Source organism: Apaloderma vittatum, unplaced genomic scaffold, assembly GCF_000703405.1.
Source record: "Apaloderma vittatum isolate BGI_N311 unplaced genomic scaffold, ASM70340v1 scaffold11301, whole genome shotgun sequence".
NCBI lineage: Eukaryota > Metazoa > Chordata > Aves > Trogoniformes > Trogonidae > Apaloderma > Apaloderma vittatum.
In genome coordinates, this window is record NW_009698523.1 from 241 (window position 1) to 24,320 (window position 24,080).

At 36.6% G+C, this 24,080-nt stretch overlaps 1 protein-coding gene across 1 annotated transcript in view; it reads left to right on the top strand.

Annotated features, from left to right (window-relative positions):
* Nucleotides 1-1,266: 1,266 nt before the first annotated feature.
* SENP6 (SUMO1/sentrin specific peptidase 6) overlaps nt 1,267-24,080 on the top strand; it is a gene marked incomplete at its 3' end in the record, with an annotated part of 38,795 nt that continues 15,981 nt past the window's right edge. The window contains exons 1-11 of the mRNA XM_009878054.1: nt 1,267-1,397; nt 1,789-1,852; nt 3,427-3,549; nt 3,818-3,894; nt 7,215-7,285; nt 8,832-8,974; nt 11,885-12,287; nt 13,144-13,376; nt 15,923-16,096; nt 17,351-17,393; nt 20,868-21,047. Of these exons, the coding sequence (XP_009876356.1) occupies nt 1,267-1,397; nt 1,789-1,852; nt 3,427-3,549; nt 3,818-3,894; nt 7,215-7,285; nt 8,832-8,974; nt 11,885-12,287; nt 13,144-13,376; nt 15,923-16,096; nt 17,351-17,393; nt 20,868-21,047 (1,642 nt within the window). The remainder of the gene's footprint in view (nt 1,398-1,788; nt 1,853-3,426; nt 3,550-3,817; nt 3,895-7,214; nt 7,286-8,831; nt 8,975-11,884; nt 12,288-13,143; nt 13,377-15,922; nt 16,097-17,350; nt 17,394-20,867; nt 21,048-24,080) is intronic.

Below are 24,080 nucleotides of genomic sequence, written 5' to 3' on the forward strand. Positions count from 1 at the left end.
TTACTGACGTTAGGCAATAGTTGAGTTTAAGATTCTCATGGTGTCTCTTCAGAAAGGACTATATGCAGAATATGAGAGGCAAACCAAGAATAAAATTCCAGGTATATATCAAGAAAAGCTTAGTAGCATGGAAATTGAGTTCTAAAGTGTTTGGCTTTGTTTCCTGTACTAATTTCCAGGCAAAAAAAAAAGGAAAAAGTTCTTTTCCATTGTTTGCAAATGTAGAATTGTTTTATGGGCCAATGATTGGGAACTACAACATGGGGAAGACAGTTTTAATTAACCTAACATACTGTTTTTAAATCTATAGTGAATTAGTGAAAGGATAACCAAAAAGAAAAACATGTTTAAATTAGTTCTGAGCAGATTGAGTCTCTGGCACTGAGGTGCCAGATCCTGTTATTTATATGAGGTTCTTCGAGTGGGGAAGGTGTCACATGGGCCAAGCTAATTATGAAACTCAGTTTGTAATCTCTATCAAGTTGAATTTGGAGCTTGTGATGTGTACTGTATTTCTCATCATTTTCTGCAATGTTTTTTGCACATGTATGTTCATTTAAATTCTGGCTGATTATCTGTTTCACTCATTTAAAATGAAAGTTTCCAATATAACAAAATCGGGCATTTCAAAATAATATTTCAATAAATATAATCCATGCTTTTACCAGTGACATCTGGAGGTGAAATTGGAATTATTTTTTTTCCACTTCTGATACAACAGATTTTCAGATACACCTTAGCCTAATGTTGTTAGTTCAGACTATCTTGCTTCATTTAACGGACGCACAGTTCTATTTTAGACTATTGACTGTTCTCTAAGACTTGGCACTGCAATAGCACCTATGTACAGCATGTCTAACAAATCCTGTGCGTGAGCTGCACGAAGCAATTTGTAGGGACATCGCTTGTTATACTTCCTGGATCTGTCCACAGGACTCTCATTTCTTATTCTTTCTGAAATGTAAAAATGAGAATTCTTTTAAATGTATTATATTAACATGGGATTTAGTGTACTTGGCAGGCTAGGTTTACGGTTGGACTCAATGATTTTAAAGGTCTTTTTCAATCTAAATGTTTCTGTGATATGTAAACAAATGAGGCATCCAGTGTAATAACAGTGTACTGTATTGGGCATTCTGGAAGGGTTTTTTTTCTGCTTTTAAGTATCCTTAGCATTAAAATTTAACATTCTTAATAGTGTGACTCTTTACAGCACCTGTAAAAAGTTAATCAAGTTAAGTATTAACTGTGCCAAGGATACTGGATATGGCTCCATATAGGCAGGGTTTGGATCTGACTGGATTTACAAACTCAGATGTGACACGCATAAAACCAGCATTTGTCGTTCGAAAAGGCCAGCTCCGGAGGGACGCAGTTTTTCCCCGCTTTAATGCAACGTTGGCTGATTACCCCCACCCCAGTCCACGTAGCAGTGGTCACACTCAGTTTTTGAATTCCTTTTACTCTCTTCCCAGAGCACTGTGGAGATTGAATGTGTTTTCCTGCTGTACTCTGTAGGATTATCAGGATTACTTTCTTACCTGGTTTTCTTTCAATCCTGCCATTCTTCTGGGTAGGAGAGAGTCAGAGAGAGCGTGCTCTATTCTTGTGAGTGTTGTGTTTGTGCAGAGGAAAGGAGAATGAGTTTATACTACTCTGTAATACCATTATTCTGTTTAATTTGATGGAACTAAACCAGGAAACAGTTTGAATTTGTTCTGTTTTAGAATAAAGTTAGTATAATGCCCATATGACAAAAGTTTTTTTTAGGTTTTTGATGTTTGGCAGGAACAGCCATGTAGATGAAAAGCTTACAGCATTCCATATTGCTGGTTTTGAAAAGGCAGGAGAGGTAAAGATACTAATAATGCTCATTTTAAAACTAATGCTGTGAGTGCAAGAGACAATGAAACAGTTATGGTTTAAATTTAGTAAATTTTACATTTAGTGCTGTGCAACACATGTGGGGCTTGCATCTTATGTTTTTTTTTCTTTTTTCATATTTTAAGCAATCTGGACCGAAAGGAAAGGTAAGCTTACTGTTAATGAAATGAGCATGGCCATGAGCATTAAGAAAATCACCTGAATGAGTGCTTTATCAATGCTAGTTAAAGAACATTCAATTATATCTGCTCATATGTGAGGGGAATTGATTGGTTTTGTGGTTTGCTTATTCTGTTTTACCAGAAGAAGAACTTTATATCTATTTCTAAGTATATATCATGTTAATGTGAAGTTTGGGTACATTTCTAATGGAAATTTATCTATTTATATATCAGTGTAAAAACAGATAAATTTTAAGTTTCTCTGGAATTTAAGAATTCACCACTAACTCTTTTCTTAGAGCAGCACACTTTGTGTAACAAAATGGTTCTGAAGAATATCTTAATAGGGTGTCTACCAGCTGTCACTGTCATCTCACCTTACTTTGAAAAGCATTAAAGGTTTTTACTGCATTACTGTGTACCTCGTGTTCATGAAGCGTATATGTTGAAGCAATTAACAGAAAATGTACAGCAAAACCAGGCACACTGGTTTTTCATTACTCATTTCTGGCTCATTTCTCACTTGCCTTGCATTTGTTTTATTGCTATTAATATTTTAACAATATGAAATAACCATGCACTTGTTATATTAGTGGAAATGTTGGTAGCAATTAGTTTGTTGAATTTTTGGAAATATTTTGTCTATGTAGGTGGGTTTCGGTAGTCTATACGATAACAGGTTGTTTAAACTGTCTAGGTAATGTTTAGCAAATAATGATATAAATATCACAGAAATCTAGTGTAGATCTGTCTTTTATGAATTTCAGGTTTTCTAGATTTATTTTGAATTCAGTAATAAAATCAAGCCTTTCTGTTTTACTTACTTTTGTATATCTTAGAAGAAATATCAGAGACACTCACCAGATCGTTTTGGCCCTCTAGGAAGGGCTTTGATCATCCTTTTGCCACCTGACCTTTGAGTTCATGCATTTTTTTCCCATTTTGCTTTATGCTTCATTTATGTTATTAGTTAACCATTCAGCTATTAATGTTTTTTATTTGGCAATGTATGACATAGAAAACTAGGGCTGAGTTGTGCGTGGGGACACACCTGCAACTTCTTAATCCAGTACTGCTGGATATATTCTTTTTTTCTATCCATGCTTTTTGTTCCTGTCCTACCAGGGGAAGATGATTTAGGTAGGAGCTGCTAAATTTAGTTTTAATCATTACCATTGTAAGTGCAGCTACAGCTCCTCACTTTCTGGGCCAAATGGAGCTACTGACCTGCATGCGAAAAACACAACCCCCTGTGCTGCTGCTGCTTTTCTCTTCCTGCCTTTTTGTGCTCTGCTTTTCCTATAAGACATACTGAAGGTAAATCTCACCTCAGCAGCTTAGTGCTACCTGTCTTATCATGCTTTACTCTGTTTTTGTGTAGCAAAGTAGGAACCAACAGTCTGCCTGCAGGGCTATACCTCCCAATAGTAGTATACAGAGAGAAGATGAGGAGTGGCTAAAAAAGCAGCCTCTCATCGGGCTGTGCCCGAAACACAACTCTCAGGTGAGCCCGCAGCCCTCCAGAGTTTGGAGTTGGTGCAGCCCTGCCACATACGTGGTGGTTTATGATGTGGCTCATACCAGATCGTGGGTAGTTTTGAGAGCTCTGCTCTATCACAGCACTGTAGCATAAATTCCCAGATGTTTCTTCAGGCTTATTCCTTTCTCACACAGATAGAAATTGTCATACCTGTTCCATGTTCACCCTTTTCCCTGTTTGTTTTTTTTTTTTCTAGAGAAGAAATTTTAATACTAAACTTTAACTTCGGCAGGAGAGTGACACACAATCTGTCTACCAGGCCAAGGTGAAGATAGTACGGTCCAATTCCATTGGCAAAGGAATATGGCAGTAACCTTGAATGTGTGCTGAAAATACTAAATCAGTGACACCATTCTGTCTGGGCAGAACATCCTTAGTCAAGAATGCTGTACTATTTTGATGTTAAGATATATCAAAAGTTCAGGACTCTTCACAGTCCAAGACCACCTTGGTGTTTTTGTCATGACTGTTGCAGGAAGAGCCTGATCTGTTTTGCTGATTGCTTCTGTACTACTTCTTGAGGTTGCTTTTATCAAATACTAGTCTACCTCCCTTGTACTGCAAGGTATTAAAATCAAAACTGCTTATAATGGATAAATGAGATGCCTATAGTTAATCTCTGAGCATGAAGCCTTGTTCTTCAAGCAAAATCTAAATCTCAGTATTTTTGTAGGAAACCTAACAGGCAAAAAAAATTCAGTATTTTTAATATTTGCTAGGATAGTAGGCATAGCAATGAATATTGTATTTCTTGGGTTTTTTTGTGTTGGACACAGTATGTAGACAGTCTTGCATCTTGATCTGTTCAGCTGTTTGATCCCTCATTCCTCATGAAATGGGAGACTGTGAGTTTAAGGTAGGATATAACAGCAAGGTGCTGTATGTTTTTTAATCTAAGAATTTTTTCCTTTTCCAAATATTCCTTTTAAGGATAAGTGTGGTGTTCAATTTAAAAATAGCGGCTATGGTTTCCATTCTCTTTCTGTGCTCACACGCAATTGAATCGCTTGGCTTACCAAGTACTTTACTGGAGAAGGTATTGGTGGATCTGCAGATGTTCACGTTCCCTTTGGTTGTCTGTAAAAACTTTGTGGTGGTGGGCTCTGCCTTTTTGCTTCTGTGTGGATTTTTCAGGGAAGGAAACTAGTAGGAGGCTTTCAAGTTGCTGCCCTTTTTTGGGAGGACTCACTATCTGCAAGAAAGCATTTTTTGCAGATGAAATCTCCAATAAGTAGTGTTTAAAATTGTCTTCACTTTTGTTTCTAACTCAAAACAACTTCAAACCTGACCTTGTTTTGCTGACTGAGTTAAAGGTGCAGGGAAGCCTCAGTTGACTTGGAGCTGTTTTACATAACTTAGGTTTGGGTGTTACTGGTTCATTGTTAATAAATGAGTACAAGTCTTATATTATGGGAGAAGATACTTGTTTTATGACAGCCCTTATGTTATCTTGGAAATGTTTAGCTTTTTAGGAAATAATCAATATGAGTCTATAAATATCAATATGAGTCTGATAACACAGAATTCAGACAAGGATAAATAATGCTACTGTATTCTGATTTTATTGTAGACAAAATCATTTAGCAATACTAGGAAGTGGTTAATTTATCATTATAAAAAAATACAAATATGTTGCATATTAAAAACATAATGCAAACCTGTATGATTTTTAGAAGAAAAATGTTCAGACACATTGAATTTGTCAGAGTGGTTCTTAAATTATAATGTTCTAAATCTACCATATTGTTTTCATTACTTTCAAATAGCTTCAGTGTTATTTCTCTTAAGTATAAATGAAATATTTTATATTTAAAGCATTGTACAGAAAATAGTTTTTCTAACAGTGGTTAGTTCAAAACAAGACTTACAGTTACGGAATACTGCTGGAAGGTAATTATAACATGCCACAACAGCTCACGCATCCTTATGGCAAAGTTTATATTTTTCAAATCTCCTGTATGATATTATGGGTTTTTTTCGCTACCCTTTAGAATGGCATTATCATTTGTTTTGATAGTAACAGCTTCTCCTTACATAGTGATTAGCTTGAGCTGGGCTTTATATTTTCACCAGTTCTGTCTTTCAAGTAATCCCTTCTGATTTGAGTTTTTAAAAAATCTGTTTGAAAAAAATCAAACAATTTCTGAACAAATGCTCATGTTGAGTTTCTGATTCTAGTTCAGTTTTTGTATGTACAGGCATAAAAAAACCCATGTTTTTTGGTCAGAGCAGGATTGTTTCAGAAACACGTTTAACAGTCAGTAACAAACTACTTGTCCTCTGTGCTGGCCTTGTAGACACTTCTGGTAAAGTACCGTGGTGTCGCTCTGTTCTGTGTTGCAGACCAGCCACGCTTAGTTCTCAGTCCTTCTTTCTGCCTGAGTTTTCCTTCTTGGTGCAGCCCCTCACCACACTACAGTGTGCTTGTGATTGAGTTAGAAGTCACCCGAATGACCTTGTAGCTTAATCTTATTCTGAAGATGCTCGTTAATAATAAACTGTGGGGAAACCCTGAGAAATTATTACCTAGAAATGCGGAGAAGTCTCAGTGTTTTTTACAATTTCATGCATTGGAAAATGGAAGAAATAAAATCTTTTGGCTAGTGCTGAAGTGTTATAGCCACATTTTTTGTCGGGAGGATCCTCAAAATGTAGTAGCTGCTCTGAGATGTTACTGCCTGCAGCTGTTTTCTTTGCCTTCTTTGGTGTCGATTAATGTCCTTGTGGTCAGAGGTAGTGGCACAGGATGCGGGTGGCCCATTGCAGCCTGGTGCGCTGGCTTAGCTTGCCAACAAAAACAGTTTCTGCTGGAGTTGTTGGCAAGACCTCCAGTGTTTCAGGTGCGTGCCCTCTGCTGTTGTAAAGGGAACAATAATCTACGGCTACAAAGCAGGGTAAGAGAGCTGAGAAGCAGACCTACCACAAACAGTAACTGAGATGCAGTGAACTTCAGGAATCTTAATTTGATAGTAGAATAATTTGACACATCTGTGAGTAAACCAAAAACTAAGGAGACCAAAAAAAACTTACTACAATATTTTATATTGTATGGATTTCACAAAAAGATGTGGTATGTATATTAGGTGAATCATAGCAACAAAAGTTTTATTATATATTAATTCTTCTATATTATTACATATTTAAAACAAATACATAGGAGCTGAGTCTTCTGTAGTGTTCTTTTTGACGACAATATTTTTTGACATCAGATCTCTTTCCTCTGTTTTCCATCTTCTCTTCCTGTTTTTTAAGTTGTGGAACTTGTGGAATCTACTTTGATACTAAAACAGTGATTGTTTCTGGCTTCGGATTTTGAAAGAATCTATATTGTACTTCATGAAAGAGCAGGAGGAGATGCAGGCTTCAGTTTTTGAAAGTTTGAAGGTCTGAACTCCTGAACTATTGATTGCAATCAAAGGGGATTTAGAGCAGAAGTACTTCTAAGACCTTTACTGTAGCTATTCCTGGCACTATGGTAATGTTTTAAGTGTACAAAAAGCATGTATTGGTAGAAGTTACTCATTCATAGCTCTCAGATACATTTCAGGTTTATTTTGTTCACATATATTGTGGCTAAATTATAGCGATATCTGTCAAAAGAACAACCATATATCTAATTCATTTTCCAGAAAAGAATATCCCCCTCAGCTTCAGAAAGTAGAAGCAGACCACATTAGGTTACCACGATCTCAAGGAGTGGGTAAGTTATCCTTAGAGTTCTCATTTCTTTCAAGCTGTATAATTTTTTTAATTCCCACTTTGGGTATGTGTGTTGCCAAATTTTGTGTAACCTTTAGTATGTCTCGTCTTATGTTATCCTAGATTTATGCAAGTTTGTGCATGAAGGAAAGATTTTTACCTATTTGACAGATCTCTGCAACCTGTTCTGTCATGCTTAATTTAAATTAAGCTTCAGTTATTTTAAAACCAACTAAAATTAGGAAAATGTGGAATCATAGAGTTGTTGGTGATGGAGCATATCTCTGGAGATCGTCTAGTCCAAGTCCAAGTTCCCCAGCTTGTTCTTGAATAATTGATGAGAATCTTCTGTAGCACTGTTAGTATGTGCCAAATGTAACGTGGGAAATGATGCTCGGTATGAAATATATATTCATGCACTGAGGTGGTGAATAGAAGAGCCGGCAGCAGTGCTGCTCTGTGCCTCACCTGAAATACTTTCTTTCATCACTAATTAAGGACCGTGGCTGGAGGTGCAGTAGAGAGAAATTAGTTTGCTTTGAGGTGTGGAAATTGTGAGATTGGAATACAAAAGTCATTGTGTGTGGTTGAGCTTTGGCAGTGGGGATACAGACACGGTCTGTAAACCTGCTGGTCAGCTGCGGAGCTGTTTACACTGGCTGACTGTTCAGCTGTGTCCTTTTAGGTTAATGTTAAGTAGAACTTCAACAGTTCTCTATGCAAAAGGAATTTAACTTCGAAAAAACCTAGCTATTATTGTTTCTTTTTTGGAAATCAATCCTTCAGTTTTGAGATGTCTTCTAGTAGTAGGATGTTTGTGAGACGAGTGGTGTGTATATTGAAAAATGTGTTCATACCTAGTGAAAAAAATACAGACTTAAGAAAGTTCCAATATGGAGACTGCAATTAAACTAGAGAGTATGAGTGGCACTTTTATATTAAATGGAATTAAGGCGCTCTAGTACAAAATACTGCACTTCTTAAAAGAAAATACCACTCTGTATATCATTAATTTATGAGTTTCTTTGTTTCTATACTCTTTCAAGTATTTAAATGAATACCCAGTATAAACCAGGGTATGGCAGTATAGTTCGTTGTGCTGCTGAGTCTTGTGTTGAAGGAATAAATCCTAATTACATACAACATTCCTAATTACTCTAAGTACATTCACCAGCAGTCCCTTAGTGAAAATTACCATCAGCATAATCTAGCAGAACCCCTCCTGCTTGTTGCAGTGGACGCTCCATTGGAGTTCTAGTGCAGTTAATACAGATTTTCGAGTCTGCTCCGAAGATATTAAGGTACAAATTGTCACCAAGAGACACTGAAATAGTCTAATAAAGCAACACTTCTGAAGTTACTTTGGAAATTTTTTCTTGTTCATACAACAAAATATGAGGCACTTGAAGTAGTGTCGTTTGTTCAGTGTTTAAAAGACGTTTATGCATGCTTGAATTTAGTGTATGTGAGGAAGTAAGTTGATCGTAATTTTAACAGCATATGAGTAGATGTTTCTTGTTAATATTTTTTAATTTTTTCCCTTCTAGACAGTATAATGGAAAACACAGAAGAGTCAGAATCGGAATCAGAATCTGAAATTAAAAGAAAGGTGCAACAGAAACGACACTGCAATTCATATCAGTCTGACTTGACTCTTTCTGCTACAAAAAAAAGCTTAACTCAATTAAAGGTGGGTTAAATTTTAAACCCATGTAAACGTATGTTTTAAGGTTGATGCATATTTTAAAAATAGACGTTTAATTGTAAAGTAAGTTAATGTTTTAAAAATCCTTAGAGTTGGGAGAAAGTTTTATTCTTTTTTTTTTTGTTGCTGTTGCACTGGAAAGCCAAAGAACCTGTGTTAAAATTGCTTGGCTGATCGATAAACCAGAAACTGATAAGTTTTGCTTTGCTGCCTGTGAAATAGAGGAACAATATTTTACTCTTTGACAGAATTTTGTTTTGTTTTCTTTTTTTATTGTCATGATTTTTTGTACTCATAAGAATGAAGTACTGCAAGGATGCAAGTACATCTTTCTCTCTTTCTTAGTGAAACTAGCACAGGCATCCAAATGAAATCTGGTTTAGATGCAGCAACAAAGCTGCTTTGTTTGGAACTGTTCTGAATATCAGATGTAAGATACTTTGGAAATTTCTGTAAGGCTTTCTGTATTTCTTACCATTTTCTCAGGTTATGGTGGAAGATTCATAGTACTCAAACACAGGTCAGGCTATATGACTATCAAAACACAACTTCCTTTAAGGTGATCTTGGTTAGAAAAATGAAAAAACAGTAGATTATTATATATTATCAGGTTCTGTTTGCTCCTGTGATTAGAAAGTCAGTCACAATGTATTTCTTTGTTAGAATGAAACACTTGGTACCACTCATGCATTTTCATTACATGTTTAGTTAATTAATATGATATTACTTGGAAATTTTAGTAGCTGAGTTTTTGATGTACATGTAATACCAGTGTAGATGTGAACTATATGTCTGATATACATGCAACTAATGAAGTAGCAAAGCAGTTAAAAACAAAGCAAAAGATGTTAGTTCTGTGGGTTTTGTTTTAAACATTTGACAATTTTATTTGTTTAAAGAAGTAAAATATTCCTTGCAGCCCACCTTATGTCCTGTCAGATAGGACAGGAAAGCAGAAAACAGTCTTCTAGATTGAAATGGTCATTGAAGAAAACAATTTAAGAGTAAACGGAGTCTCATCACTGCCTTGATAAAAAAAAAAATATCACTCTGAAGAGCTAATGAATATCGTTTAATACATAGAATTTCTTCCTTGTGAATTACATGAATTAATATGAGGGGAAGGAGAGCAGCTTCATCATTTGTGGCTGGATTGTGATCTGTGTAGAGCATCTGCAGTAATTCTTAGCTCTGCCTAGACTGTGTGTACACGTAGAAGCGAGCTGTGCTTTCAGCGTATTCCTCCTTCTTGCAAAGCCGTGGCGCTGACTTCCAGAACTACTTCCCGCACTGTATGTGCCTGCAAAGCGAGGGCTGGAGCTGCATGAGCAGCTTGGTGACCTTGAGCCGGGTTTGTGTGTAGCTGACCACATTGCTAAAACAAGCTGTTCTCTGTCACCCCGATAAAAAAGCAGCAGGCTTGATTGTGTTGTTCTAGGACTGTGATTTCATTCCCAAAGCCGTCAGACAGGTTGCACTGTAAACAGTATTTAGTAATTTCATCTGTTACTTTTTCTCCTGCGTATCTTAAAAATATGTCAAGTTGAGAACACCCAACAGTCATGAATGGAAACCTGTTACTTTTTCTCAGAGTCCCTGTAGTAAAACTGTCAAGCAGTAAGCTTAAAAGAGGTGAAACCCCCGTATTTTTCAGGTGATATATTAAGAGATTCGAAAGAGGGATTGATAAAATTTGTTAGGCTGTGTCGTCATTTAATGGATTGATTTAAATTCAACCATTGAGTCGGTAAATGTCTGAGTTATTAATTCAATCATGTGTGGAGGCTGTGTTGTTACCCTGTTCCCTTTGCTCCCAACCATCTCCCACTGGCTCCTGTTGAAAGGGCAGCACAGGACTAGCTGAACCTTTACTCCAATCCCATGGAATAATTGTGATCCTGTAGGACTACCTAGATTGTGGACGTACTTTCTGGATATAGAACACATCTTACTGCACCTGAGTTCACTAGTATACCTCTTGGTTTTATTTTTCTTTTTTATATGGGCTAAGAGTTTTATCCTTTATTACAGTGATTTAACGCAATGATTTATGTGTTTGTTGTGAACTATGTACATTTTCCTGAGCCGTGAGTTGCCAAAGTGTATAGATGATCGATTGGAGATTTATGGAATCTTTGAACAATTCAGAGGCTTTGGTTGTGGTTTTGTGTCAGAGGAGATACAGACATAACCAGCTGCTTGTAAGGAGAAGTCCTGTAGTGCAGAAATGCTTGTGATAATTCAGTGGGACCTAGTACATGAGAAAGAAACAAACCACATCTCTCTTTGCAGTGGTAAGATCTTGAAAATTTGGGGAACTCTTCTTCAAGTTCTGTTGCTTTTCTGAGATGCTAGTCTCTTGAGCAATATATTTTCTTTTCTTTTTTATTCCCCTCTTCCCTGCCCTCCTGAATTTCTTTTTTCTGCATGCTTTACCAGGCTGTTAGAAGGTATCTTGGGAGGACAAATGAACCTCGTGACCTAGGAGGTTTCTTCTAATCTTCCTTAGTATTGCTCTGTGGATCCTTTATTTTCATCCAATTAAACTATTTTTACAGAAATTATGTAACTGGACCTTATTGCTGATGGAGATATATGTATATTAACAGTGTGCAGCCTTTTACATATGGAAAGAAAAAAGGCAGGAAGGAAAGTCTAAGTTGTGCAACGTTAATCACTGTTTAGAATGACATTTAGAATGACATTTTTTCCTGTTGGAGCATTTTTCATTTCTTAAATGAAAAAAATCAAGCAGTATTTTAATGTTTGTTTTCTCTGCTTACTGTAAGCGCTATTACAGTGTTGACAGTGTTTGTTCTGAACAGAAATTAAATGCAAGATTTGGAAATCTTTATACTTACATGGTTACTGATTTTTGGTGTGTTTCCTCTCTAGCTTTTGGAACAAATTGATTATTCTACTGATTGCCCAAACTGTGGGCGGGCAAATGAAAATCAGACCAAATGCCGACATTGTGAAAGTGCTTCTCTAAAAGATCTGCAAAGAGTCTCCAGACAAACTGTGTCATTAAGTGAATCTGTGGGACCTTTATCACGTTCTTCAATACATCAGAATTCAACAGGGCAAAAATCTTCAGGTACAGGGTTCAATACAAAGAAGTTTTTTAGTACTGCTGTTGGGAAAGGCCCGATGGATATTCTACTGAGTAACGAAGTTGTAGGACATTCTATGTTACGACAGAATGGAAAAGCTGGTCTTCTAACTGGGACAAAAAATCCTAAAATTACAGGAACCTTAAGACAGAGGAGTACAAAACCATCTGAACTAAATGATCCAAGTAAGTACCTTTTTATGAACGTAGCCATAAACTGGAAACCCAAAATATTGTATAATGAAGGAACTGTCCTTGCAGATTTATGTTACACTGATCTTGCATCAAATTTTTTGTGGGTGTGTTAATGGGAAAGAGGAACAGACCTTTTTGTAATTTCTTTTTTATAGACTGAGGTACTCTCTGAGAAGATGAACATTGGGGAAAACAAAAGTTATGTCATGAATATTTTTGGTTTTTTTATAAAATACTTATGCTTTATAATTTTTTTAAAAAGACTTTCTTAGCAGAATTCTGTAATTCATTCTCCCAAAGGGAAAAACAATATTTGATTTTTATTTTGGTTTTTTCCCCTCTTTCCTTTTAAAGTACACATTAACTGAAATTCAGTAATTTGTAAAACGTTAATTTTTGTGCTTTCTCTGAGTACACTTGATTTATAAGCAGGAAGGAACTGGAATTTGGGAAATTATGTTTCTAGTTCCATGCTTAGTTTACTAGATCGTATTGTCTTACTGATTTGAAGAATTTCAGTCATAATTTCTCATCAGCTTTTCTGATGTTGTGTTATTCACTTTTAAATTTTTGATTGAACCAAGAAATGTGTAGCTTCACGTCTGTGTCTAGACGTGGATTAACAATACCCATTTCTTGTATAGTTAGTTGTGAGAAATAAAAAATGAGGGAGAGAGCACCTGCAAATTCCAAAGAAACATTAATAAAAGCGTAATATAATGATAAATGTGGACTTTTTTTTAGGCACTGCAGGACTATTACATAAATTACTCTTAAGCTCTTGCTTGAAAAGAAATTTTTGTTACAGAAAAATGTAGCGGTTGAGAATTTAATATTTTCTGTTTAGTTGTTTTGTCTAGTGATGATGATGAGGAGGAGGATAGTGGCAGCACTAGGAGAATGGAAAGCATTTCACCTCGTCCTGCAGATTCAGCACGCTCCTCCCCAGCTCCTTCTACAGGAAAGGTGGAAGCAGCATTAAAGGAAAACAGTTGTGGAATAGAACAGAGAATAGGTAGTATAACAACAGATACAGAAATTGCAGTCACACTACCAAGAAAAGCAAGAATGAAGGATCAGGTACTATTTAATGCTTTGTTTAAAGAAAACAAAAATCAAATCATAAGTGGAAAATGTAAAGGCTTGTTTTGCATTGTCAGAAGTTGACTATATTTGATTGCTTTTTTTGTTTAGCAGCTCATTGATTAGTACCTCTGCTTACATAATTCAGGAAACATAAGAAAATGTGTTCGTTATATCTTTACAGGTGTTCATAATGATTTGAATTACGCTTTTAACATAGATGTTTCTGTGTTGAATGTGTGCTCATGAGGCTGGAGTTCTGTGGAACTCGGGGGCCTACTTAGTTTGCTGAACACAGTCAGTACCTGCTGTTGCCTGGTAAAACTTCGGACAATCAAAATTAAACAGGAAGAGTGACACTAGGGACAGTAGTGATCCTTTAAAATGAAAATACTTTGAGAAGTGTCCCAATTAATAGCACTTACTTTAAGGATTTCATGGTGGGGCTTTAGTTTTTTTGTTGAATACCACTGCAAGAATTGGATAAATTTACAAAGATGAAAAATGCACCATGAGCACACACCTTAAGTACTGTCAAAGGGGACAAGCTTTCAGAGTATCTTAAAAACTTAACCACCTCAATAGCGAGCCATTAAAAAGAATGAATTCCCCATGGCAACTGGTGTTGAATTAATAGTGCCAGCTAAGACCATTCTTGGGTCGCTTGACCAGTTTCACTTTTGTGAGTTTTGTTCAACAAGAGTATCTGATCAGATTTCCACCTGCAGTCTCAAATCCTTTATGTCTTCCAAGTTAGAATACTAAAGTAATGACCCCAAAGTATTCATGCTTATGCTGAGATTCAGAAGCCAACATTCTAGTGCTGTAGTTGATGAAATTATGGCTATTTATAATGTGCTGTATAATTAGGCACCACTATCAGTATAAAGCTGTGAACCTCTGGACTACAATAAAGCTGTGGGGCTAGAAGCTTGGATGATAAATAGTTTTGAGTTTCGGGATTTTTTGGCATTATGTGCTGGATTAATTGAAGGCATTGCATGGTGAAGGCGCTGGTGTCTAAGGCTTCTGAAACTCCCAAATGCTTTCCTTCATATATCCATATGTTCCTGTTCACTAGTCTTTAAGAACCAGTCTTGACATTGGAAACTGTGTATTTTAGACAAAAGTAGAAAAGAGCTTGTGTTTGAAAACAAGGGAAATGGAACACTTTTTTGGGTGAAATTTAACACAAACTTTGCAATGATTCAAGAATACTATCAAGAATTGTGGGTATCTCGGCGTTTTTGTTGGATGTTGTAGAAGAAACTTTTAAGAAGCTTTGTTCATTTGTTTTTCTCTCAAAATACTCATTCTTTACTGAAGAGGCTGCTTGAGCATTGCACCACTTTAATATTTTATTGTTAGTCTGGGTTTTGAGTTTGTAGCTTTTAATAATACTTAGCTAGTCCAGCAGACAACATTGAAAAGCTATCTTCAACAAGAATTCTAAGAAAATGTTTTAATTACAGGGATTTAGAATCTCTGCCTTCTCTATTTAAATGAAGCATCCAAAAGTGTATTTTGAATTGTAAGCAAGATAGGTTAGTGATTAGCGACCTTAAAGTAATTTTTGAGATGTAGTCTGTATAGAAATACGAATCCCTTAAAATGTTGTTCAGTGAGAGTTTAATTGTATTTTGTGACCCAGAAGAATGTTTATTAATGAACAACTTTCTAAAAGAATACAAACACCAAAGAGGCTAGTGTACAGAAATTCCCTCAACGAAGTAGAGCAATATGAGCAATACCACAGATAAATATATTGATCTGATGGCTATCAGCTTTTCTGAGATTGTCTTGATGGTAAACAGGAGAATTCATTGAGATTACAGTTTCAGCCAGGAAGTAGAGATGTGCTTGAATGGAGCCAAACTCTATGTGGCCTTCTTTTGGTATTAAGTCTTCTGACTCTCAAATCTATTCTAAAAGCATCTTAATGGTTTTTGTAGAGTTGCTTTAAGGAATTTTGATTGGGCTCGCGTGTTTATTTTTCTTCAAGATTCTATTCCTGCTAATATGGTGATGCATTATACTTCAGGAATTGCTCAGTGTTTCCAGTCACTAAAAGCTTGGACTAAAATTTTTGAAATAAAAAAAAAATAAAGACACCAACATTGTGGTGCTTTTTCAGCATATTAGTGGTTTTATGTAAACAAGCAAACAAATAAATAAATAAAATATATTAAGAATAACCTTGTTTTACCAGGCTTCACAGAGTTTCAAAACGATAGAAACTAAATTTGTCTTGGCAATTTTAGAAGTATTGTTTTGTGATTTGAAAATGCTAACAAAATGTCTGCATGTGTGAGCTTATGTTTTTTTTTTTCTTGAATCTAGCAATATTAACATCTTCAGATGTTTCAGAAAATTCCCTTAGGAAATTTCTGCCTTCTGTATCTGGTTGAGGTGGATGCTGTGTAGTAAGTGATCCCATTGACCAACAGAGAAGCAGCCAAAAACTTAGTTGCTCGTTTTTAAAAAGCTTATTTTAGCAATAAATCTTAGTGAGACATTCTGAAACCTTGAAAATTACTTTTCAGTTTGGGAACATTGTGTCTAACACTCCAATAAAACGCCGTAAAGTTATTTCTCAAGAGATGGTAACTGAGGCCGTACCTCTAAAAAATTATCAAAATTCCTGTGAAAGCGTCATTTTGAACTGTCGAAGTATACGAATAGGAACACTACGAAGAATGGTAGTGGAACCTGTAATTGTAAGTAAACTTGTTATTTGCCAGATCTCCTTCCAGTTTTTGATGGTTGTTGTTTTCATATTTGTACAACATAATATTTTGCCTTTGTCACTATGTTGGTCTCTAATTTCAGGAGCTGTGATTCCTGAAGAATGCCCAAGTAGTATTACGTGCTAGTGCACACAATCTGTTTCAGGTGTTTTAATAGCACCATCAGGCTTGCAAACCCTTGAAACCTCTTTGTTTACTTGCTTGGGGAGGGAGTTATGGATTAGTGTGCATTTGTGAAGACGGTTGAAGGCAACAGTTACCAAAAAATGGATATTACAGAATCACAGAATGTCAGGGGTTGGAAGGGACCTCAAAAGATCATCTAGTCCAGCCCCCCTGCCAGAGCAGGATCACCTACAGTAGGTCACACAGGAACACGTCCAGGCGGGTTTTGAATGTCTCCAGAGAAGGAGACTCCACAACCTCCCTGGGCAGCCTGTGCCAGTGCTCTGTCACCCTCAGAGGGAAAAAGTTTTTCCTAATGTTTTTGTGGAACCTCCTGTGTTCCAGCTTGTACCCGTTGCCCCTTGTCCTGTCACTGGACATCGCTGCAAAGAGCCTGGCTCCATCCTCCTGACACTCCCCCTTGACGTATTTATAAACATTAATGAGGTCACCCCTCAGCCTCCTCTTCTCCAAGCTAAAGAGACCCAGCTCCTTCAGCCTTTCAATTGATGTTGATTTTTTGATTTTATTGATTACTTTATTGATCCCACCTATTGATAGGTGGGAGGAAGAAGTGTGCCTGCAGGTGAATAATTTTGCTTCTGTAGAACAATATTTTTTTCTTGTTAACCTCCCAAGTTACGTTGAGACTTTCAAGGGGACATTGCATATTAGTTGTATTCAGTAAGCCAGATAAAAATCCATAATTGTCGAGGTACCAACATAAATAGCTAGAGGTGTAAGATTCTTTTCAAAATTTATTGCTGTGGTATTTTTCAGAGTATATGAAACCTTTTTGAAAACAGTGTACTTAGGAGAGATCTTAAGTTTCAACAGTCAGTGTGACTGAAAGACACAGAATAGTAAAGAATGCACTGCCTTGAGTTGTGTTTAAAATGTACACTTTGTTTTTTTAAAAAATACACTTTACATTTTTTGTTTTAAAATTCTTGTTACTTAAGTACTTAATCAATTGAAATATATTTACTAACAGAAGGTATTAAGTCAGTTTTGGCTTGGAGAAGATGTGAAATCTTACTATCATGTTTTCTTCCACAGTTTTGCCTGGATTATATCAAAATACGCCTGGAAAGTCAAGAAGGTGAGCACAACTTTAATTTTATGTTAGTACTCAAAATTTTTTTTAATCTAGTGACTTTGTCAAAGGAACTTAACAAGTGAATTGTAACGGAATGTAGATTGTGGTTTTGTTAAGTAGGTAATGAATTATACTGGGTGCCTGTAGTCAGCTGAGAGGAATTTAAAAAAGAAATAATTCGAGAACATAAATTTGACCTGAACTGCCTGGTGAATAAAAAATAAAATGATTTTGCATTGTCTCTGCATTCTGCTGGCAGAAAGAAAAATCACAGATAGCAGGAATTAGCAATTTGTGGTGTGCATGCAGCTGGGTCATTAGTTCTTCCCCTCGTCCTAGCTGAAAAGCTGTACATACTCTGGTGATGATTGACAGAACAAAAACAAAAGACAAGAGTAGCCTCCTGTAAAGCACATTACCTTGTTAATGCTTTATTAGTTATTTTATTTCAGATGCGTAAATAGGGAGTAAAAAAACAGATACCTTAGGCCTCTGCTGTCTGTATCTGCCTTTAAATATTTTTTCTTCTCAAGCCTATAGGTTGTATGTTTCAGATTACTGAAACGAATACAGTGACATAGTTTAGGAAATGGTGAGCTTGCAGCTACTGCTCTGCTTCCTTTGTTTCCTTTTGTAGGGTCTTGCTTTGGGCCTGAGAAGAAGCCCTGCCTCCTCTTGTTAATCTTAAGCTTCCATGAAGATGCAGTCCTCCCAAATTTTGCCTTTTGTTATTTGTCAAACAGAACAGTTGTATTATGTCTTTATTAAATGCAGAAAGGTGTCTCAACCTGTGAAGATGAGCATAGCCTTTGCTCAGTCAAGTATTTTAAGTTTCTGTTGCATGTAAACTGTAGTTGCATATAAAGTACCAGTTTTCGTGTATTAAATGTGTTTAAAAAAAGCCAACAAACCACTATAAAGCTTAGTAAAATCTGTAGAAAGTGTCTATGAATCTTTAGTCAAAACAGCTGCGTGGTGAAATTATTTCCATGGGACTTGATCCCTCAATAGCATAAAAACGACTCATTAAATGCTGTGTTTATTGGAACATTTAGTGCTTTCCCATTTTATTTTTTTTTTAATTTTGCATCTGGAGGAAGATGGGTATATTCCAAATGAGCTCCATTTCTACTACATCAGAATGACATGATTTAATAGAAGCAAGGGTCTTGAAATAAAAATGACACCTATTTTTTTTTTCTTTAGCTTGATTACAGTGATCAGGCTGTTTCGAGGAAAGGCAAATGCTTTGAACACCTGTAGAAACAGCATGACTGTCCTGCCTTGAGCTTGGTTTTGCATGTATAAATATAGGTCACGTTCTCAAAATTCTTTCTGCAAGCCTTGTCAGTTTTCTGCAACTCCCAACTGGTGTTTCAAGGAAACAGTTTTCTGTTTCTAATACATAAAAAGCTATTGACATTGCCTTTAGTAGATAAATCCTGTTGTCTGTCTCACGTCAGTGTAAAGGAAATACTGTTCACAGGTTAAGAAGTTTATGGTGAAATGTATTATAAGATACCTGTCTGAATGCAAAAGGATGAATATAATTTAAATTCTCATCTGAAAAGCAGGTAGTCTTCCTCATGTGTGAAGTTCAGTGTGAAGCTCATCTCAGTGAAAAGAGTTACAAGGATTCGGAGTTTTCTCCGAAGAACAGCGTGCTGTTGTCTTGTTCGGGACCTTCTGTCTAGACACCATTAGAAGAATCTCTGTGGCTCAGTTAAATTGTTTAAATCCAGTTTTACATTGGGATTTTTGTTGCTATGATCTACTTCTGGAAGTGGAAAGTTAGGTAAAAGGAATTAAGGCACCTATTTTCGTTTAGGAAGGAGAAAACTGAAGTATTACAGTAGAAACTTGAGATGTTACACCCGAGTGCTAGGAAGCTATTTTGTTGTTTGTTTTAAAGGGGCAAAGGCTTTAGGAGTCATCCATAAATCTTCGTTTAGTTACTGGTTTCATTTTCTTCTAAGTCCCTAGGAAGATAAAGGAGATGAACTAGTTAGATCCGTGTAGCCTATTTCTGTCCCTGTTTTCCTGAGTTGGCTGTTCTGAGCAGTGAATGCTGCCCCGTCGGCTTGAAGCAAGGTTGGTGTTGCTGCCGCCTGCCTTGGAGCTCGGCTGCTTCTTCCCCAGCTGGTGGAACAGGGCTGTTCTAGAGTTCGAGAAGGGGAGCAGAGCTGCTTTGCTCCACAGAAGCTATGGTAGCTGTCACTGCCAGTGTGCAGCCAGTGTGCATGCTTTGCCCTGCCTTGACGAGCGAGAGTCGACTCCCTTTCTGGCAGGCACAGGGGTGTGAATTCCGTTAGCAGCAACGGAAGTAGAAGGTGGCCACAGGACATTGCTAAAGAGGAGGATAGTGGGGGAAGGGAAGCTCTTCTTCCACTAATAATAAGAACCACTAAAGTAGAAAGTAATGGTATGTCTTTTATGTCTTTTTTTTTAATTCATCATATAGTTTTCTGCAGTTATATTCAGTGTTCTACAAATTAAACTCTTTAGGTGGTAATCATTTCACTAGAATCATAGATTCTATGATTCTAACCATTTATTGATTTTTACTTGCAATCTGTCTGGTCATGAAATGTTTGCTAGAATTTAACTTAAGAAAAGCCTTAGTCTTTTCAGAAATTCCCTGCAGTGCCTCCTCCCTTTTACATGGAAAGGAAAACAGACTTACTTCATTGGTTTTTGCTTATTAGGAGGACTTCATGTTGGCTCCTTTTCTCCTTCTATCCTGTGCTAGATTTTGTTCCCTACATAAGACGATAGAGTTTTCGTGATGGAACTTGCCACTAGCTAAAGCTCTAAGTAACTAGCATTAATCATTTTTCTGATCTAGAAATACTTACTGGCATTGAACTTCAGGGTCTTTTCACCACATTTGAAAAACTTTGACTTCACAGATTTTTCTTTGCTTTTTTACAGTTCAGTAAAACATGTAAAATACTCAACATTAGCATTGACAACATCAGATGAAATGTTAAAAATTGAGTATTTTGCTGACATTTCTCTTTGGTAATGAATCAAGAGCAGTAACTTATTTTCCTTGGGCAGTCAGGTCATTTCTCTGTGTGTGTTTATTCTCTTCACATTAAGTGATTTTTCATAAAAAAAACTTGGTCAAAGATAAATCTATGAAGTAAGTTCTACAAACCTATTGTAATGTGTCATAGCAATGGTTGCAGATTTAAATCACTGGAAATGGTGTTCTTTTCTGTGGAATAAAAACTAGATTCAAGTTGGTGAGAAGAAAACAATTTGTTTCTGATTACTTTCCTGACGGGTGACAGTGGAGTTGAGTTGATCTTCTAAGACATTAACAGACGTCACTTCCTTGGGTATATGTTAGTTTCAAACTTTTAAAAACTTCTAAGGAAGTTAATGAGCCCATACTTGTTAAACTCGAGGGGACAATTGTAAAGGAAGCATATTTTTGCTGTAATTGAATATAATGTTGTTATTTTCTCCTAGAATCAGAAAGTGATATTCGAGAGATTAACCTGAAAACCTCAGAACTTACCAAATGTGAATGGTGTAGCGTCCGAAAATTGCCAGTAGTTTTCCTACAAACAGTACCGTCAACCTGTAGTAGCCTGAGAGACCAACTGAAAATGAGTAAAGATAATGTCTGGTACGAATGTAAAGGAGACAGTAAGTAAAATAATTTTTGTCTACTATTCACTTTAAATTCTTCTTTGATGATTTGGTTCATGACTGAGTGCGCTGCAGACTGAAGCTGACACCATTGACTCAGGCAGGTGCAGTGTTTTTCCAGACACTGTCACCTTCCCAGGCTGACGACGAGAATGTCCAGAACAGTTGGCAAAAGCGTAGGCCTCTGCTTCTCCAGGGATGTGTTTGTTATAACATTTAGTCAGCTGAGTGTAACTCTCTTTTCTAGTATTTGTACTGACTGAGGACAAGTTGGTTTCTTTAGCTTTTGTGCTGGAGCCTTTGCATTTATGTGACAGCTTTTGGTACACTTCTGCTTTCTGTGCTGTTCTGCTCACAGGCCATACTTTCAGTAGAAACTGTTGCATGCCTTGACTTAGTTTTTTTCCACCATGTGCTTGTAGTGAAGTTGTGGTGTAGACAAATACCTGCTTGGAACATAAATGGATTTTCTTCTTGTATCTTAAAGTTAATTTCAACATAGTTTTCTTTTAAGGGTCTAGCATCTTAATATGCATACTTATTTTTTTAATTAGGATAGAGTCCTCTTCCCCTTCAATAGACCTTTCTTTTGGTTAAATTTTATGGTCGTTTATACTTGTATTCAGCTTCCTAGATACATGATGCATTCAAATGAATACATGTTGCATTCAGACAGAAGAAGAAAGCTTTCAACAATCTCAGAACTGCATGCTTCCAATGTGTAATATTGTTGTAGTAACCTCATCCACCTGCAATAAAAACTGTGAGCTCTAATATAATTACAAAGGGAATTGGAGGGTGTGCAAGGGAGCTAGGCACAATCCTGGGAGCAGGCATTAAACCCCAGGTGAACACAGGTGGTGACAAGTGAAAAAATGAAAATCTTCCTGAGTTCTCTGTGTAAAATCCTTTCCTTTCCATGTCTCTCAGCCTTTTTCCTCCTCAGCTTTTCTCTCTGAGGCTGTGGCACCCAACTGCTTTATTGTACTTGGTACTTAATGAACACTTTGTGTTAACGCAGTTGCTATTTGCTTTGTGAGCAATGAGATTACTTTAAGCCTGAATCCTTAGCTGTGTAAGCAGTTCTATATAGATGCCTAATTTGCAAATAGGAACACCCAAAATGCAGTTAGACACCTACATTCTACTTGCAGGGAATTGGGAAATTTGCTACTGAAGAATTATTTTTTGCAGCAGTTTGCATGTCAAGTTATGGATGACCAAAAAAAAATGGTTATGTGTCTGTGAAACTTGTCTTTTACAGAAGAACAGGTCTGTGCAGCTCTGAATTAGCCACCTACATAAAACTGGGATTTGCAGCCTGAATCCTATTCCTACCAAATAATTCCTGTCTACCCAAATAATTCCTGTTAGTGCAAGTTACAACTTTTTTATTTTTCACATAATGTGAGTGGATGTTATTTATACAATAGCTGATTGATCTGACTCACATTCCCAGCTTTTGGTAAAGGTTTAGGCTGACCTGTCGAAGCTAAGCCTCTGTACTGAAAGAAAGACAGGATTTATTAGGGCTAATAAGAGTAAGCGTTAGAACATGCCTGACACCATTCTGTTTGCAGAATGTTCATTGAGGGCAGAGAGGCTTTGTTTTGCTTATGCTGCAGGACCTGAAAGCAGAGCTTTGGTCGTTTAGGTGGTGAGATCCCTTCACCTGTGTAAGGAGATGAAGATTTTTATTACTCTTGACGTTTTAAATTCCTTTTCTCGTTCAAATGCATACTTTTTACAAATCCAACCTGGTTGCCAGTGCATTGGAGATCCTTTAAGAGATTTCTATTTCCATGGTAACAGCAATCTGATCAGGGAGAAATGTTTCTTTTGTGAAATTGCCGTTACAGGATTTTGTACCTATGTACCCAGCAACACGTGCCTAGAATCAGTAAAAGTAGTTTTGTTAGAACTTTATGCTTCTAATACGTGATTCACAGTTTGTATCCGCTTTTAAAAAAAGCATGGTGCTTATTTTCCCATTTGAGTCTGGAAACATTTGTCTCAAGAATGTATTTCTTTTCTTTCCTATCAGATTCTAAACAGTGGTTTAAGTTTTGTGTCTACTTGCTAGCTATCCCAGTGGTACTTTTTTCAACCTGTCAGTGTTTCTGAGAATATCTGTTGTCTAGAAGAGCTGACTTGTAGATGTTAGTTCTGTATATTCATGTAAAAGTGATTATTGTGGACTTTTTTAGCTAAAAGCCTGGGGATTTCTGGGCTTACCTACTGTAGTAACTTGAATGCGTGAGATTTTCAGAAAGCAATGATGTTTTGTAGTGTTAGCCTTCCTGGGTCATGACAGACAGGTGAACCTACCTGAATCACAGGGTCTTGTATACTGTTTTTCTTTTAATGTAGTATATATTATCTTAGTTTCTCTTCTTTTTTCTTTTCCCACTCCTCTCCTTTTGCAATCCCATGTATTCAAATGTAGAAAACCAGGTTGATACCTTCTAAAATAAATTACTGCGTAGATGTTGAAGGGACTAAGTAGGTGAAAGCCTTTTTTAGGATAAATATTGAGACCACAAAAGCCCATCTACATTCTTAATACAATTCTCCATTTCTAATAAATTTCCACAGGTGAACGTATGTATTGATTTGTGAGAGAGCTGCTCTAGACTTCTCAGCAGTGACCTGGGAGAAATTAGGGTGTGGTGCTTCTCTATGTAGAGAGGAAGTGATGCTGAATACATAATTTCTGGAATTGTGTTGAAACAATAGGATAGAGCTGTAAGAAGAAGAAGAGAAAGTATTGATTGCAGAGTCTTATTGTCAGTAAGCAGAGAAGCTATTATTTCAAAATATGTTTTGGCTTTGCATTGAGTATTTTTACATTGAGTGTAAAAAAACTTATTGTGTGTAATAAAGTTTCTAAATTGAGGCAGAAGTTGAATGCACTTGTTTTGCAAATGTAGGTAGAAGGATTTGGTAGTTAGTCCTTCAGTCTGTCTGCTTACGCATGTTACAGCTTGTGTGTGTCGCCAACAATGTTCTTTCAAATCTGTTTATAATTGC